Genomic DNA, 18,507 nt, shown 5'->3' on the forward strand with positions numbered 1-18,507 from the left:
ACCCTGGCACGAGTGGGTTCTTTAAAAATGTCTGCAGCATGTTTTAGAACGCCTTTCAGCATAGGGAGAGTCTTGACAGTCTTTTCAGAGGTGGAAAAGGTATCAAACAGGAAGTCCACTTCAATAGGGTCAGCATGCAGCTGGACGTCGTGGTTTTTAGCCGCCCTCTCAATTAGCGCATTAAAAGCTGCCGATCCTCAGTAGGAGAGGTTTTGACATTGTACACCTGAGTGTACGGGGCAGTTTGCTGATCCCCTGGGTCACCTGCATCTGCCCATGAGTCCTAGTTATCCTCAGGATCAGTGTCAGCAGGGAAGTTGTACTCCTCATCCTACCCTTCCCCAGCGTCCACGTCTGAATAAGTGGGTGAGGGTGGAGCAATGGTTCGAGTTTGAGGAGTAATTGGCTCAACCAGAACTGGGGAATCCGTAGAAGGCTTCTTGCGCTTCAAAGGAATAGTGTAGGACTCCATAGGCTGTGCCGGTGTGATCTTTCTCTTAAAGAGGGTAAGTTTCCCGGTGGCGGCGTCGATAAAATGTTCCGACTGCTCCTCCATCATGGGTTGTCGATGCTTCGAGGTCACAAGTGGCTGGGAAGGCTTCGACCCTGTAGACACCTTCACAGGCGCTCCTTCGACCGATTTGGGCGCAAACGCCTTCGGCGCCACCTTCGGTGGCAGCGTGAACAAGAGTAGCGCCGAGGACTTTGGCGTCTTGGCAGCTTGCTTCGGGGTGGAAGTATCCTTCGGATCGACCGCGGAAGCCTTGTTCTTGATGCGTTGCAACGAGTCCGACACCTGCTTCGTGAAGGATGCGGACGGTTTCGTCGACCCGACAGACGTTCTCGGTCCACCAGCATGTACAGACTCGAGCGCTGATGTCTTGGCTTTCTCCGGCCGATGTGCAGGATCAGCTCCTTTGGGTGCGCCGCGGCCTTTCTCCGAGACGACGGCCTTCGGCGCCGACGGTTTCGGGTCGGCGGCCTTGACAATGGTTTTTGGTGTCCCAGTTTTCGGCTCGACGGCCTTAATTGATTTGGGCTCGACGCCCTTTATCGACTTCGGCTCGACGCCCTTGTGCGACTGCACCTGGTCGACAACCTTCTTCAGCTTCGGCTGCCCCGACACGTCGGAAGACGAGGAGGCGACAGACGTCTTCTGTTTCGATGGCGTCTCTATCACTTTCGTTTTCGTCGACACCGAAGCCTTCACTTTCGGTTTCGGTTTGACCAACGGCGGCTCCGTATAAGTGTCCGTAGCCGGGCCCGTAGGCGAGGCCGTGGATTCATGTGGAAGATCTTGGGTAAGGCCAGGTGGCGATCCCTCGACCTGAGCCTTAGTGATCGTACGAACGGGGCATAGCTCTTCACCTGAGCTATCTTCCGTGGCCCCATAGGCCTCATTGTCGTCTCCTACTTCGTCGACGACGTCTTCTGTGTCGAGCATTTCGACGTCTGCGTCGTAGTCGGAGTCGATCTCTACCGCTGAAATTGAAATCGTTTCTTCTTGCTCGTCTGCTTCTTCCCCCTCGAAAATGTCCACCGGTGCCGGGGCCGACTGCTGGGTCTCCTGGCGCGCCACGCGCCGAAGTCGAATCGTCTTCTTGGAGCGAAAACGGTAACAAGCCATACATTTGGCTTCATCGTGATCCGGCGACAGGCACTTGTTGAACACCGGGTGGTGATACCCGCTGATACCTACTACATCGACCATCATGCTCCGGGGTCACATGCTGATGGGACGAGCAGTGTGCGACCTCATTTGGAAATTCTAAGATGGATTCAATTCGGTCAAAGATCTCCATTCGGAGAGACTCTTATTACAGGCCAGGAGGAACATAAGTGTTAAACAGGAAAAGAACTATTGCATGAGAGTGTGGTTTGACTTTGGCATTCTGATCTTAATACACTGGGCATTATTGCAGTAAAGAGATTACTTTAAAATCTCACCATAACTCTACAGAAAGAAGAATGACAATCCTCTAGTCAAATTAATTTTGGCTCCAGACCAAGTTTCTTGAAGGTAAATAATTGAAGGATTAACATTTGCGTACATGTTGAGTTTATAGACTTGCAGCCTGGCTAAATTCCAAATAGTTTATCACCCAAATACTGTTAAAAGGGGCATTTGAAGGAGTCATTCGATTTATTTTCATTGAGCTTCAAAGTCAGCCAGGACCAAGAAATGTTATCATTTTTACAATCTAATGAGGGCAGATTGTTTATTAGTCTTCCTTCGCGGTCAACATGTATAGTAAATGTATTAAAGAGACCCTTTGACAACGCTGTCATAAGCAGGATTAGGGGAATGCACAGAGATTCCATTTCCCAGACTTGGCTAGAAATCCTGTACGAAAAGGGTGGGTGACATGTCACCTACATCAAAACCATTATTATACAGAATTTCACAGTCTGTAAAACTATGGAGGGAATCATTTTAGTCCAAAATTCTACGCGCCCAGTTGGCAAGTGCTGCTACTTTGGAAAATAAGCCAATTTTATTTCAGGCGAAGAGAGTGAATGCAGTTTTGGATAATTACGAAGTACCCCTCACATTCTGGTTCTGTTTAAGGGATTCTTACCATTTGGAAAGAGGTCTGTTATCTTGATCAACAGAGCAGAGATTAGGGAAATATTGGATAAGGCTTCTGCCTTTGGTATCTCAATATTTGAGTTTACTGCTGGAATAACGCTAGAGGATAACGGACCTTGAGACACTGTTTGTAAACTGGAGTCTGGAGCGTGTGGATTTAACACAACACACAACTTTTCAAAGTTTCGAGAGTGGACAGCCAGTAACACCTGCGCATCCTGGTCGAGTGTATCTTGAGATATATTGCTGTTTACTTTGGTGACTATTTGTTAAAGTGTCATTCATTTCAATTTGTGGATCACAATTTATAATTCGGAAACTTTTTTGGACAATTCTACAATTCACTTTTATTCGTTTGAATCTTTTCCTTAGTTTAGAAGTGCTGGCCACCCTTGATGCAGTCTCATTTGTAACGATGGGGTTCAGTGTTGCATCAGTCAGACTATCTTTATTGCCAGAGACTTTATGCATATTAAAGATTGGAAAGCAGGCGAGAGAGACTGCTTTTGAAAATGACTCCTGGTCTGATAGGTTTCTGAAAATATCTTTTGTAGCAAGTACACACTGCCATTTTCATATCCCAATTTAATTTTTTTTCCTGTTTGAGTAGCATATGACCCTTTTTTGAGGATTCCACTTCAATGCGATTTCTGCATCAACAGCATTTTAATCTATTTTATTACTATTCTTTATGATCGAAAGTGAACCATTTTTGCTTGTTAACGATTTTAAAATTGTTGTTTAAATATAGAGGTTGCGTTCAGAATTAGAAGTTACCTTCTCAAGGAGTATTAAGAGGGATTTGGGTATTCTTTTCAGAGCCTGAATGGCTTCAGAGAGATGGACATAATCTCCGGCGGGATGGAAAGAAGTAGTTACAGCAAAGTCAAGCAAACGTGACTCGGGAAAGTTACTAGGCGTACTGCTAAAGAGCTTTGAAGTCTCTTTCGCACAAAAATTCCTAGTAGTGCGGAGAAACTGGCTTGAATCTAAATCTGGTGGCGTTAAGTCCAGAGGGCGTGCCAATGATGGTATAACATCTGTGGCGGAAGGCTGTCCACCTGTATTCAGTAGACAGCATAGGTGTCCTGCTTCCACGTCTGAAGGAGGTTTTACATTAGAGGCATTCATGTTTGCACTGAGAAGTCAATATCTTGTTGGTCTGTAATTAATATTTTGTTAACTTTTAGTACCTTAATTTTACTTCCTGCTTCTGCTGGAAAATGTTTGGGGACGAATCCGGGTATGGATGGAAGACCTGCTTGTGAGACAATGTGCGGAGACTTTTTTTCCTCCCTCCTTTTACTATTTGTGCTTATCCTTGCCTTTTCATCAAAATATTGAGGTGTTGAAGTTTTGCATTCTCATTATTAGTACTTAAAATTAGTGCAGTACTGACCTTCCTACACAAAGGAGAGAAGACAAGATGTGCACCAGACCAATTAGTTCTTGCTTGTAAAGATGAATCCTTTGTGGAGTTAAGTTTAAAACTGAAAGGCGTAAACTATAGAGACAACAAGCGAAACAAATCAAGGTACACTAGTCCAGAAAACACACACAGATTCAGACAGTGACCCACCTCTCACTGGATGGCCTACGATCGCGCTTCCACCCACTAACTGGAGAGAATGATTTGCATTCAAGAGTTTAGGAGTTCAGCAAATGAAGACAAAAGTTCCAACAGGCTTACAGGACAATAATTTTCTTATCCACCAAGTGAGGATTTTATTAAATGGGTAGGACTCCTTTGGGAGTTCTTCTAGTCAGTCGCGCTGATGCGGAGCGTCATTTTTTCATGAGAGATTGCCTTTATTATTTTTGCAATCTGATTCTTGAGGAAGGGTTTGTTGTCTAGGGTGAATCAGAGTGACTTGGTACTGGGTGCAAGTTGGAGTTCAAGTTTGGTCAGATTAATGTCCTTGAGCCAGTTTTGGACTAGTTGTCATTTGTTGTTCTTGGCGTAGTAGAAATAGAAAACTTCTATCATGTGGGGTTGTGCTTTAGTCACATAAAAGTCATTCATGTCTGGACGAGGTGCAGGCAGTGTTTACGGTGCTGGATTTCTGAGGCAGGGGAGACTTTCAAATAGCTGTGTGACATCTGAGTGATGCTGAATTTTGATGTGATTATCTGTAAGAGTCCCAAAGGGATCCACCTAGGGACTGAAGATGATGCGGAACAAAATGGTACCCTGGGGGATTCTTAGGGGAAAGTGATTTTTCAGGATCAGGAGGTGCAAATGTGAATCAACTACTGTCTTAAGGATACGCTGGAGAAAGAGTGAAGGACACTGCAGGTGAATCTCTTTTGAGACTTTAGGGTGTGGATGAGCATGTAATGAGAAGCTATCTTGAAGGTGAAGACGTCCAGCAATATCAGGAGGCAATGGTCACCTCGATCTGTGGTCAGCAGGGCATCATCTAAGGAGTTCGATACAGACAGAGTGCTTTTTCAATGCTCTTGCTAATTAATATTGAGGGGGGGATTGGCCAGTAATTAGCAAGGTCATCAGGGAGGAGCGTGGGTGTCTTGAGAGGATCTGGCCTCTCTTAAGAGCTTCTCTGAATATCTCTTGAGTGATGGAGGTATTGGAAATAGTGTTTAGGAATGAGAGAGCTTCTCCGGAGTGGGTTTTGATGGTGGATGAGGGTTACCTTTTGCCAAACGAGTTGGCTTTGAGGAAGCTGAGAATGTTGGTCAGGTCTGAGTGATAGTGGTTTTAAAGATTACTAGTGTGGAATGCGGGGCAGAGGAGCTACAGTCAGAGGAGAAGCGGGATTGGCATTGACCATGTACTATCATGTCTTCCTTAGCTTTCAGTAAAGAGAGGTGGTTGTGCTGCAAGCTCAGAACTTCTACTTCATATTTTCACAACTACCAACCCATGATTCCACTGAGTGACAGGCCTTTACCTTTAAAGCGGCGGTAAGTTGTACACAGTAAGTATACAACTCAACCTGCCTTAGCTGTATAGGCTGGACTGATCTTGCCTCTTATTGTGAAAACGTATGTGATGTATTTAAAATGTATTCTGATGGCTGTTGAGAAAGAAAAACACACCACGCCTGTGTACCAGGCGGTAAGGAGTACGGGGGCGGTAATATGAGGCTACAAGCTAATGAGACGCGCTACACTGATAAGCAGGGCCTCAATATTACCTGTAGCATCGCATGTGTTGTCTTACAAACAATTTATTTAAAAAGCAGTGAGGAGTGTTGAATATGAGAGGCGTTATTTGATATTGTGAAGCTGTGACACGCTGAAGGTGCACCTTTGTTTTTTAATGTAAAGACGAGCATTACATCTGGACATTCGATAAACAAAATTGTGCCTTCCTTTAAAAGTAATGACGAGCGCGATAGGCTCAGTTTGACAATCATCAGCTGGCTACAAATGTGCAATTATAATGGCAGTGCGTGGGGGTGTATGGCAAACACAGATTCAAGGGGGGTACCATCGCCAACCTGTGTGGTTAAAAAGGGCCCCTGTGTACAATGAGAATTCCCTGGGTCCAAAAACACGGCAAACAGTTTCCTGAACACTATAATCTCGTTTTCAAATAATATATGTATTGTCTCACAGATTGACATTACAGCTGAATGTTTAATCCACCGAGAGAACTCACAGATGGAGCCTCTTGTTTGACCTAAACAGATAGAGCTGGTACGTGGAACAGTGGGTCTTTGAGGGTAAATACAAATCTTAAGATAAGTGTATCATAAGGTTTCTTGATCCAAAAGGGGTCGTGAGAGTAATTGGGGTGTGTCCTTTCTGTGTTTTTACATTTGGCAGTCCCCGGAAACAGTGAATTGTGTGTCCAGTACTGGTGCCTTGGCGACTTTGTTTGCCCTGAAGAATTTGCCCCAAAATTGATGTGGCAGTGAAACATGTTGGCGCAGTAAGAAACGGTATGCATGATAAGTAACCGCTTTTAATTTGAAAGAGTGCACATCTGAATAATAAAGTTGGTTCTGAGTAAAGTGCACTTTTTTCAATTTTAATCACATACGGTCGCATCGTGGGAGGGGTGATCGTTTCACTTCACAGCACCCAGTTTATTCTTTTTCTTTTGATTTGGACACCACTTTTATTTTTCGAGACAAGAGGACTACCAATGATGATAAAAGTGGGCACAACTGGTGAGTACCAACCAGTGAGCTTGTTTGGTGGTGCGCACGTGAGGGGTCCTCTTGTCTCTCCACACTTTTTTGAATTCGTTTTTCATCTGTTTTGCACCGTTTACAATTTCCTTTGTATGGTGATGTAAATATTAAAAATGTGGTGACTGCCATGTGGAAAAACGGTTTTAGCTTTAAGTGAAGGCAAAAAAACGGTTGGTGACTACCTGATTATGCGAAAGAGAGGAGTATACGGCATTTACAAGTAATAAATCCTTACCTCCGTTTGAAATTGTTTGGCTTAAAAAGAGGTGCCTTGTAAACCAGGTCTTTATGTTTTTTGATTGACTGTCGCGTGGAGGGCGACCTGGGTTTTCTTCCCTCTAAAGCTCCTATTTCTATGCATACCTATGAGGCGAGCCAGGAACTCCACTTTTTACTCTGCCTTAATTACGCACAATTTGAATACAAACTGTGAAGGACATATATACAATTTTATGGGATTCATGTATGCCACACAGTAGGTCTAATCTGAATTGAAATGGAAACATATATTGCTCTATATTGTAATAAAACAAAAATGGAATCAAAAGGAATAAACGTTACCTGTGACATCAGTTCTATGTCATAGCTACCATAATTACATTTCTAAAGATGATAGTCTCTGAAACACGAGGTATCCGGTTAGCAAGGAAATCTCTCTAACTATAAACAAGCAATGCCTATGCAAACACAAGCTTTTATATTGCTTATCGTTTAACTAAAAGAATAATTAACAGAAATAAATCCCTGTTGCTCTAAACTCATGTCCTCCCTTTGTAACACTGGCAGTAGAGATACCATTTTGTTTTGTGATACTGAAAAGGGAATATCTCAAAATACCCTTATTCCACTTCCTTCAATGGCTGTCAGGGAGGAATGTGGAATTCGAAGAATGTAATGAAGACAATAATAAAGAACTTGTTGAACTTGCACTGTACAGCATTCTATAATGTATTGAGTGTTTATCCACACCCTGATAAGTTTGCAAACTGCTCCAATTGGGAATATATGAACTACCTGTAGGAATGGGTGAGCATCTCAGACTAGAGTGAAGTCATAATTTGGATACTGTAAAACTCTTAATACTGCAGTTATTCTGCACCTCAGACTTGCTGTACCCTGGGGTATTGGTTATTTGAGATTCTGATTTACCAGTTTGGCTTTCTTTCACCATCTACAAAAAAAGCCAGAACTTCTAACAAATCATCAAAAAATACCACTCAGTCTGTACTTCATGGGAATGAATCTCATTGGAGACCGACAAATATCTGAACAAATTGGAAATGTGTTTTAAACTATTCTTATTGACAGAGAACAATTGTAAAAGTATAATTTTGAGTGATACACCATGCTGGATAACTAATATGTTCACATAAACTGTTGCATACATAATTCCACACCCAGAAGACCAAACCGGTAAACCAAAGAAATTATGTTGATCAAGATGCAACAGAAATGGCTGGCTGAGCTATTGCTACATTATTCTACGAGACATTAGTTTTGACCACAAACTGCATCTAGTGCACTGAAACGACCAGCATGGTTTACTTTTTACAAAATATGTTGACATTAATCTACTATACTGTAGAAAATTATTCCATTCCCTCTTCTGCTACCCAAGAACAGGTGAAATTACAACAATCAAGTCAAAACCATACCATAGTGCCTCGACCTTTAATTTTTCGCCCCGATTTTGAGACCGATGGCTTCTGGTCACTATCAACTGGTGTTAAAGCAACAGGTTTTCTGAAATATAAGATAGAAGGATTTGAGCAATTTGTTTTTGTGAAGAGGATAAAAGACACAGCAAATATAAAGTAATCTAAAGCATACTGAATAAGGCATGTTAAGCCAACTGTGATTAACTGTAGATTTATAGTATAACCTGACAATGCAAGAAAAACACTAACTGATCTAAGTAAAGCCCAGAGTAATCAAAAGCAGGGGGTACTGCCTTTAAAGGAAATTGATGGTGTCGAGCTAAAGGAAATGGAGACTGTCCAAAAACGTACCTGTCAATGCCAAACCGGGGAAATAGGATAAGAAAACACCATAGGTGCTCTCTGATCTTCAGATGGGAGCGTCAAAACAAGAGAAGATTGAGGAATGGTACATAAGACCTGCCTCAACCAATTCAAACTCGGACCATCTTTAGGAGGCAAGGTGACCAGCCCAGCCAGGCGGAACACCAGTCAAAGCTTGTGTTCAAGTGAATAACAAATATGTCAACGGCTGGCCAAGATGATATGTCAAAGATGGGGTTGAAGATTTCTAGCAAATGTTCCTAACAGTGTTACAGATATAGAAACCTGCTCTGGGTATCATTTTAGGTAAGGCTGATGCTCACAATGTTGGAGTTTAGCAAGATCTGGGGACGTGTTGTAAGACTTAGTCACAACAACTGCCAGCCAAGCTTGCACACAAAATTGCTACATTTTTAAACATACACAAACAACAGCTACTCAAATCAGAAACCATTAGACTACATATTTAAATCAGGTGTGGAGGAAGTACCCAGGGTGCCCCTTAACTATATCCCCAAAAAAAGGTGATGGTGGAACGTTTGACTTAATCTCAGCCACTGGCAATAGTTCAGGACTAAATCCTGCATCGATTGTTTTTCGCCCACCATGCTACCTCCGTTTGCACCCAGCCACATACAAATCGGTCTTGACCCTGCCCCAATGGAAAAAGTCCAGCCCAACCTGTCAGGTTAGGTCCTCCCTGAGCTGGAGCACAAGCAACCTAGGATCCGTTTTGCCCTTATCAGCCAGGTATAGTTTGGTTTCAGTGGCACAGGGAGCACGGGACCCATGTCTAAGCATACCAGTCACAATAAGGGCTGTTGGACAGGCCGCATGGTCGGGCTGCACCCCTCCCCGCAATGGGACCGGGACCCTGGCTCTTCCTGCATCCCCAGCCAGAGTCCCCCACCGACCACCCGAAGTACCCTGCAATCCCTCCACTACAAGACACCAGCGCCGGACCCAGCTGTCCCGGGTCACCATCCACCCCACGACATCGACCCGGCCGCCATCTTGGGGCACTGCAGCACGAGGCCACGTGGCCTCCACTCGACCCTAACCCTGGGCCCGGCCGGCCCCGACATCGAGGCACCAACCTCCCCCCAGGAGGCAGAGTGACCACTTGGCGAGTCAATGGGAGAAGGAATCGTCAACGGCTCTCCTCCGCCAGGTGTCGATCACCCCAGGCCGCCCTGGGCGCTGGCTCCACCCCCCTACTGGGTGTCTGGACTCCCTCATCCCGGACCTCCCGGCCCCCCAGGCGCGAGGGTCCGGACATCAAAGGGGACCAGACCTATAACTGGGGCAGGGCCAGACCAGGACAGCAGTTGTATCCTGGAGTCGAGAGACCCGAGAAGAACTCATCCGTAACTGGCCTGCTGGCGCTGCCGCGGCCCTCTACCTCGTGAAAACCATCGTCTTGGCCTGCTGGCGCTGCCGCGGCCCTCTGCCTCGTGAAACCATCGTCTTGGCCTGCTGGCGCTGCCGCGGCCCTCTGCCTCGTGAAACCATCGACTTGGCCTGCTGGCGCTGCCGCGGCCCTCTGCCTCGTGAAACCATCGACTTGGCCTGCTAGCGCTGCCGCGGCCCTCTGCCTCGTGAAACCATCGACTTGGCCTGCTGGCGCTGCCGCGGCCCTCTGCTTTGTGAGACTACCATCTTGGCCTGCTGGCGCTGCCGCGGCCCGATCCACAGACACTCCAGCTCGAGGATTGTGAGCTCGCCTCTTACCACCACCTGTACCGATCCGGTACCAAGACTGTCCCGCTACCCCCTTTTCCCTACAGAGACTAGAAGTGAGAGGACCCCCGGGTCCGAGATATCCTGTATCGCTAATATCCTTGCCTTACGAACCTTATATAAAGCATTGAACTCGACTTGGTGTGGTGCCTGTTTGTGGGGCGGGAGGTAACTTGTCTGTACGATCGCAGGAGACGGTCCCCCTCGGGGATCTCTCCCTCAGTGTCCGGCCGACCCTCAGGGTCCCCGTCTAACATTGGTGGCCAGCGACGGGATCCGAACCTACGCATAATCGTACAGAAAGTCACTCGCCCCACCACACACAACAACCATGTCAATAGAGAGCGGAACAACGGAAAAATTCCAGATGGAAAAATTGGAAGACTACAACCACCGGGAACTGAAGCAATATTGCATAGAACTTGGACTTCCAACCACAGGTCTTAGCACAAAGGAAGACTTCAAACGAGCCCTAGAAGCTTGGGCAGAAACGGGTACGGCCGTACCCCGAACACAAACATCCAAAACGAGCCTCGCACCAACTAACGAAAGAGCGGGTCTCTCCCTGGAAGAGATCCGAGAAAGAGAAAAAACCAGACTCCACGAATTAGACCTAGCCCGACTTCGCTTGGATGGAGAACTCAAGCTGGCAGAACAAAAAATAACCCTGGAACACTTACGGCTCAAGGAAGAGCGAGAAGACAAGCAAAGACAGAGAGAGCTAGAGGAAAAGAGACTAGAGTACGAACATGAGCGCAATCTCAAAGCACTGGAGATCCAGAAACAGAATAAAGACCTCGGGCTCCCCGAACGACCGACCCCGTCTGCCTCGACCGAACCCAAGGTTCACATCCCCAAAGATGTCATCCGGGAATACCACAAGAACGATGATATACAGCAGTGGTTTAAAGCCTATGAGGTGGCAATGACCTCCCACCGGATTCCCCGAAGCGATTGGGGAGCCGGATTATGGGGGAGGTTTGTCAACGAAGGGCGGGACGCCCTGCTGCAACTCCCGGACCAGCTGATGACCTCCTACGACCACATGAAGGCCGCCCTCCTCACTCGATACGGGCTCACACCTGAGATGTACCGCCAACGGTTCCGCGACTGCAAACGGATTCCGGGTACAACTTGGGTGGAGTACGTGAACTTTTTTAGCCGAGCCTTCGAGGGGTGGATCAAGGGCAACAAAGTAACCACCTACGAACAACTCTTTGACCTTATCGTATGGGAACACCTGTCGAACAACTGCTTCGTGGAGCTCCGGCAACACCTCCTGGACAGTAAGCTAACCGACCCGCGACAACTCGCCGTCGAAGCCGACCGGTGGGAAAGCACCCGAGTTGGCCGGAACGCACCCAGCGAATAATCCAGACCGTATCGCCCCCGAGGGGGAGGAGGAAGTCAGGGTCGGGGGAGAGACCCCGGCCCCTCGTCACCCCCCAGAAACCCCTCGACCCCGGTTGGCCGAGGAAGCCCTGCCATCCGGGCCGGTTTCCGGGCCAACATTACGTGCCACAGGTGCCAGCGGCCCGGCCACTACGCCAGTGACCCCAACTGCCCAAAGAACCCGAACACTACCCCCCGCCAAGTTGCAGCAGCGGCCCTAGGGGAAGAACTAATCCCGGAAGACCAAGAAGAGTACGAGACCGATCCCTCTGAATGGGCACCCGCCGCCATGGCACTGGTCTGCTTAGGGGAGAGAGACATGATTCCGCGGGCCCCCCTTCCCGCCAACACACAGAAGTACGGTCAATGGGTCAACATTAATGGCCACCGGGCTGAAGCCCTCCGCGACACCGGGGCCAGTGTAACGGCGGTCCGACGCCACCTCGTCACTCCAGACCAAATCTTGCCGAACATTCTCTGCCCTGTCCGATCAGCCGACAACTCCGAAAGCCTATGCCACATGGCCTGCGTCCCCTTCGAGTGGGGAGGAGTAACAGGGATGTTAAAAGTAACTGTCCGCGATGATGCCCCCGTGGACTGCCTCCTAGGAAACGACCTTGAAAGCTCTCCCTGGGCAGCTGTCGAACGGAGGGAGCACCTGGGGATGCTTGGCCTCCCCGAATGGGTCTGCGTCACGACCCGATCCATGACCGCCCGCGCGGTCCCCAGCCCAGAGGAGCCCGAGTGGCCAGAACCTCCTCCCGCGCTCATCCCAGAGGAGGCCGCCCCAGAAGCCAGGCCATTGACCCAACCCGGAGAAGGATCCGACCAGCTTCGGGCCATCCCTGACCTGGCACAATGGCGGCAGGAAGGAGGCCCCACGCAGGAACAATTCCGGGCCGAACAGAAAACCTGTCCCTCTCTCGAAGGACTCCGGCAGCAAGCCCTGGCCCAGAGCACCGGGGATACCTCGGGGGCCCACTGGATCTACTGGGACCAAGACCTGCTCTACAGCGAGCAGAAAGTTGCAGAACTAGGGGCCAGTCGGGTGCTGGTGGTGCCCCTTCGCTTCCGAGACTTCCTCCTGAACTTAGCCCACGATGTCCCCCTTGCCGGACACCTGGGGCAGGATAAAACCTACGACCGCCTGGTGACCCATTTTTTCTGGCCCCACATGCGGAAGGATGTCACCAACCACTGCAAGGCCTGCCCCACCTGCCAGGCCAGCGGAAAAAGTGGCCGAAAAATCAAAGCACCGTTGCAACCCTTTCCTGTCGTCACCACCCCGTTTGAACGAGTGGGAATAGACATTGTGGGGCCCCTCGACCCTCGAACAGCCCAAGGACACCGGTTCATCCTGGTCCTTGTAGACCACGCCACCCGCTATCCCGAAGCCATCCCTCTTCGGACAGTGACGGCCCCCGTGGTGGGCCGGGCCCTGATGGGGATCTTCTCCCGGGTGGGGTTCCCCCGGGAGGTCGTCAGTGATCGGGGCACGAACTTTATCTCCAGATATATGAAGTCCCTCTGGCAACAATGCGGGGTCACCTACAAATTCACGACCCCCTATCACCCGCAAGGGAACGGACTGGTTGAGAGATTCAACCGCACCCTCAAGGGGATGATTATGGGTCTAGAAGAACCCCTTCGACGCCAGTGGGACGTGCTACTTCCATGCCTCCTGTTTGCCTATCGGGAGGTCCCGCAGAAGTCCCTCGGCTTCAGCCCCTTTGAACTCCTGTACGGGCACCCCGTCCGGGGCCCCCTCAGCCTAGTCAAGGAAGGTTGGGAGCAGCCTCCCCAGAAAACCCCCCCGGACATCTACAGGTATCTCCTGGCTCTCCGCAACCAGACCCGGCGGTTCCGAGACACCGCCAAAGCCAACCTCGAGGCCAGTCAGGAGGACATGAAGAGGTGGTACGATCAGCACACGTCCTCCATTGAGTTCGAACCTGGACAACAGGTCTGGGTGATGTCCCCGGTTGAGCCCTGTGCACTCCAAGACAGATGGTCCGGGCCCTTCAAGGTAATCGAACGCAAGGGGCCCGTCACCTATTTAATCGACATGGAGACTGCCCGGAACCCCCTACGGGTCCTCCATGCCAACAGGCTCAAACCCCATTTTGTGCGATCCGAACTCAGCCTCCTGATGGCTACCGATACTGGGACCGAAGAAGACTCCGAACCCCTTCCGGACTTACTGAGGGCCCTCGAGCAGGATGGCTCAGTGGAAGGGGTCCAGCTCTCCGAGGCCCTGTCCCCGGAGCAACGCCAAGACTGCCAAACGCTCCTGAGGCAGTTCGCCTCCCTGTTCTCCCTCACCCCCGGAGTCACCCCCTGGTGCCTCCACGATGTGGACACCGGGGACAGCCCTCCTATTCGACACCGAGCGTACCGCGTACCAGACCGGGTACGAGCCTGCATCCAGACCGAGGTGTCCAAAATGCTGACCCTAGGAGTGATCGAACCCTCAGACAGTCCCTGGGCGAGCCCAGTCGTCCTGGTTCCCAAGGCAGCTGCCCCGGGCATTGCCCCTGAGCTCCGGTTCTGCGTGGACTATCGAGGGCTGAATGCAGTTACCCGGACCGACGCTCATCCCATCCCCCGGGCAGACGAGCTAATTGACCGGATGGGGGCCGCCCGCTACCTGAGCATCTTCGACCTCACAGCGGGCTACTGGCAGATCGGCCTCACCCCTAGGGCCCAAGAACGATCCGCCTTCTCTACCCCAGACGGGCACTACCATTTTAAAGTCATGCCCTTCGGCATGAAGAACGCCCCGGCAACATTCCAACGGCTGGTAAACCAGGTACTGGCGGGCCTGGAAGACTTCAGCGCCGCCTACCTGGACGACATTGCTGTGTACAGCCACCAGTGGACCGACCACCTCCGCCACCTGCGGGAGGTTCTACACGCCCTCCAGCAAGCCGGGCTCACCATCAAAGCCAGCAAATGCCAGGTTGGCCAAGGGTCCGTGACCTACCTAGGACACCAAGTGGGAAGCGGTCTGGTGGCCCCCCTCCAACTCAAGATTGCTGCCATCCAGGCCTGGCAACCCCCTACGATCCAAACGGAGGTCCGGGCCTTTCTGGGGCTCACCGGATACTACCGGCGGTTCGTGAAGGACTATGGCAGCATCGTGGGGCCCCTCACAGAGCTCACCTCCAAAAAGAGCCCCAAAACCGTCAACTGGACCCCGGCCTGCCAATCGGCCTTCGAAAAGCTAAAGACCGCCATGTGCACGGCCCCCGTGCTCCAGGCTCCCGACTACAGCCGGGAGTTCATTGTGCAGACGGACGCCTCCGATCATGGTGTGGGGGCCGTCCTCTCCCAACTCAACGCCGAAGGGGTCGACCATCCGGTGGTCTTCATCAGCCGACGCCTCTTGCCCCGAGAACAGCGCTGGAGCACCATTGAGAGAGAGGCCTGCGCCGTAGTCTGGGCACTCAAGAAGCTCCGGCCATACCTCTTCGGCACCCACTTCCGGGTGCAAACAGACCATCGACCCCGGCAATGGCTGATGCAAATGCGGGGGGAGAACCCGAAGCTGTTGCGCTGGTCCATCTCCCTGCAGGGGATGGACTTCACGGTGGAACATCGTCCAGGCCAGGACCACGCCAACGCCGACGGCCTGTCACGCTTTTTCCGCCTCAGCGAGGAGAGTCCCCAGGAAGATGGCTGACTCTCCCCGCCTTCAGCTGGGGGGGACGCATGTTGGACAGGCCGCATGGTCGGGCTGCACCCCTCCCCGCAATGGGACCGGGACCCTGGCTCTTCCTGCATCCCCAGCCAGAGTCCCCCACCGACCACCCGAAGTACCCTGCAATCCCTCCACTACAAGACACCAGCGCCGGACCCAGCTGTCCCGGGTCACCATCCACCCCACGACATCGACCCGGCCGCCATCTTGGGGCACTGCAGCACGAGGCCTCCACTCGACCCTAACCCTGGGCCCGGCCGGCCCCGACATCGAGGCACCAACCTCCCCCCAGGAGGCAGAGTGACCACTTGGCGAGTCAATGGGAGAAGGAATCGTCAACGGCTCTCCTCCGCCAGGTGTCGATCACCCCAGGCCGCCCTGGGCGCTGGCTCCACCCCCCTACTGGGTGTCTGGACTCCCTCATCCCGGACCTCCCGGCCCCCCAGGCGCGAGGGTCCGGACATCAAAGGGGACCAGACCTATAACTGGGGCAGGGCCAGACCAGGACAGCAGTTGTATCCTGGAGTCGAGAGACCCGAGAAGAACTCATCCGTAACTGGCCTGCTGGCGCTGCCGCGGCCCTCTACCTCGTGAAAACCATCGTCTTGGCCTGCTGGCGCTGCCGCGGCCCTCTGCCTCGTGAAACCATCGTCTTGGCCTGCTGGCGCTGCCGCGGCCCTCTGCCTCGTGAAACCATCGACTTGGCCTGCTGGCGCTGCCGCGGCCCTCTGCCTCGTGAAACCATCGACTTGGCCTGCTGGCGCTGCCGCGGCCCTCTGCCTCGTGAAACCATCGACTTGGCCTGCTGGCGCTGCCGCGGCCCTCTGCTTTGTGAGACTACCATCTTGGCCTGCTGGCGCTGCCGCGGCCCGATCCACAGACACTCCAGCTCGAGGATTGTGAGCTCGCCTCTTACCACCACCTGTACCGATCCGGTACCAAGACTGTCCCGCTACCCCCTTTTCCCTACAGAGACTAGAAGTGAGAGGACCCCCGGGTCCGAGATATCCTGTATCGCTAATATCCTTGCCTTACGAACCTTATATAAAGCATTGAACTCGACTTGGTGTGGTGCCTGTTTGTGGGGCGGGAGGTAACTTGTCTGTACGATCGCCGGAGACGGTCCCCCTCGGGGATCTCTCCCTCAGTGTCCGGCCGACCCTCAGGGTCCCCGTCTAACAAGGGCATCAAAAAGCAAAGTGATAGAAGGAATACTTGAATTCATTTGACCTTCTGGCAATCATTCGGTCTGCAAACTGAGGGGGCATAGTGTGCAAAATAACAATGGACTGGGATCTGGCCTCAAATAATTACTATTGGCCGATATTAACTCAAGCATTTCATCCATCACTTGTTTGTATACTTTAGTGTGATGCCTGGGTCCTGGCCCTGATGAAGGTGTGGCCCGACTTGGCCGCTGCACCGAAACGCACGTAGGCGTCTAATGTTTTGAAGACCGTGATCCCTAACCATCTGTTGGATCGGCCCCTTTTCTATCTGGCTTCACATTGAATTTAACCTCTTTATAGCCAAAGTGCAATTCCATCTGACCTTCTATTCAGGCATTATGTACCATGATGTGGTTTTTAACTTGAGTCCTAAGTATGAATGATATAGTATGACTGCGTTTTGAATGAGGATTGTCAAGGTATGTGTGGTGTTGTGTGGGACTACACAGTGAAGTATGAAATATTTATGAATTGTTATCCTGTTTGATCAAATTGTTTAATTTATACAACCAAGTTCATATGAACTGCATTTTGTGTGAGCCAAACTATAAAAATGAAAAAATAAAGAGAAGAATGGACTCTATGTTGTAATTGTCTAAATTGGCGCTGCTTTCTGGTCCTAAATAGGTATTAATGCACACAGGATCCTAATTCTGGACCCTTGTATCCGCGGCAGGGTTCTTTCTTCTTCTTTTGGTCTTTTTCCCCCCTACCTGCCCTGCATACTGTATCCCCTGGGGAACCCCCTTCTTTTCTGTAATTACTTCAAGCACTGCAACCATCACTTTTTTGTATACTTTAGTTCATCCAACTATATCCCAGCTCGCCAAAACACCATATAGCCAGGTATCGTCTTATTTAGGAAAAAAATGTATGTATGTGTGTGTGTATATATATATATATATATATATATATATATATATATATATATATATATATATATATATATATATATATATATATATATATATATATATATATATATATATATATATATATATATATATTTTATTTTATATTTTATATTTTATTTATTTAATTAACAAGAGATTCCCCAAAGGCAGGACCTCACTCCACAGTAGGTGAGTTTACAAAACTTCTTTATTCACAGGCATGCAACTTCACATACCCAAATTTTTGTCCCCAGGCCGGACGCATTTCAAAGCTTCCTTGCTTCTCCTCGGAGGCCAGTATCAGCAGGTACTATTGTAAGGCTATCCGCATCCCACCTGAATGCTTTTAACAATTTGGAGTTTGGAATTGGCGAACAATTAAGGTAAGCAAAGTCTCATCCTGGAGCCTAATGGAGGGCTTTGGAAAGTGTCCTAACATTGTGTGTAGCAGACAAACCCACTGGAGGGTGTAATTAGGCGAAAAAAACTCCAACTCCCGAGATGCATCAGTGATTTGTTTTCCATTACTGAGGCACACTGGAAGCCACGTAATTGTTAAAAGCATTCAGGTGGGTTACGGAGAGCTCTACAATATTGCCTGCTGATACTGGCCTCTGAGGAGAAGCAAGAAAGCTTCAAAACGCGGCAGGCCTGGGGACAAAATATGGGGATGTGAAGTCGCATGCCTGTGAATAAAGAAGTAATGTAAACTCACCTGCTGTGGAGTGCGGTCGTGCCTCTGGGAGATATATACGAGTCTAATTAAGAAGTTGCTCCAG

At 49.9% G+C, this 18,507-nt stretch overlaps 1 protein-coding gene across 1 annotated transcript in view; it reads right to left on the reverse strand.

Moving 5' to 3' along the window:
* NKTR (natural killer cell triggering receptor) overlaps positions 1 to 18,507 on the reverse strand; it is a 511,856-nt gene that overhangs the window by 169,931 nt on the left and 323,418 nt on the right. The window contains 1 exon segment of the mRNA XM_078665314.1: positions 8,409 to 8,496. Within this exon segment, the coding sequence (XP_078521440.1) occupies positions 8,409 to 8,496 (88 nt within the window).

Source organism: Lissotriton helveticus, chromosome 10 (genome assembly GCF_964261635.1).
Source record: "Lissotriton helveticus chromosome 10, aLisHel1.1, whole genome shotgun sequence".
Classification (NCBI taxonomy): domain Eukaryota; kingdom Metazoa; phylum Chordata; class Amphibia; order Caudata; family Salamandridae; genus Lissotriton; species Lissotriton helveticus.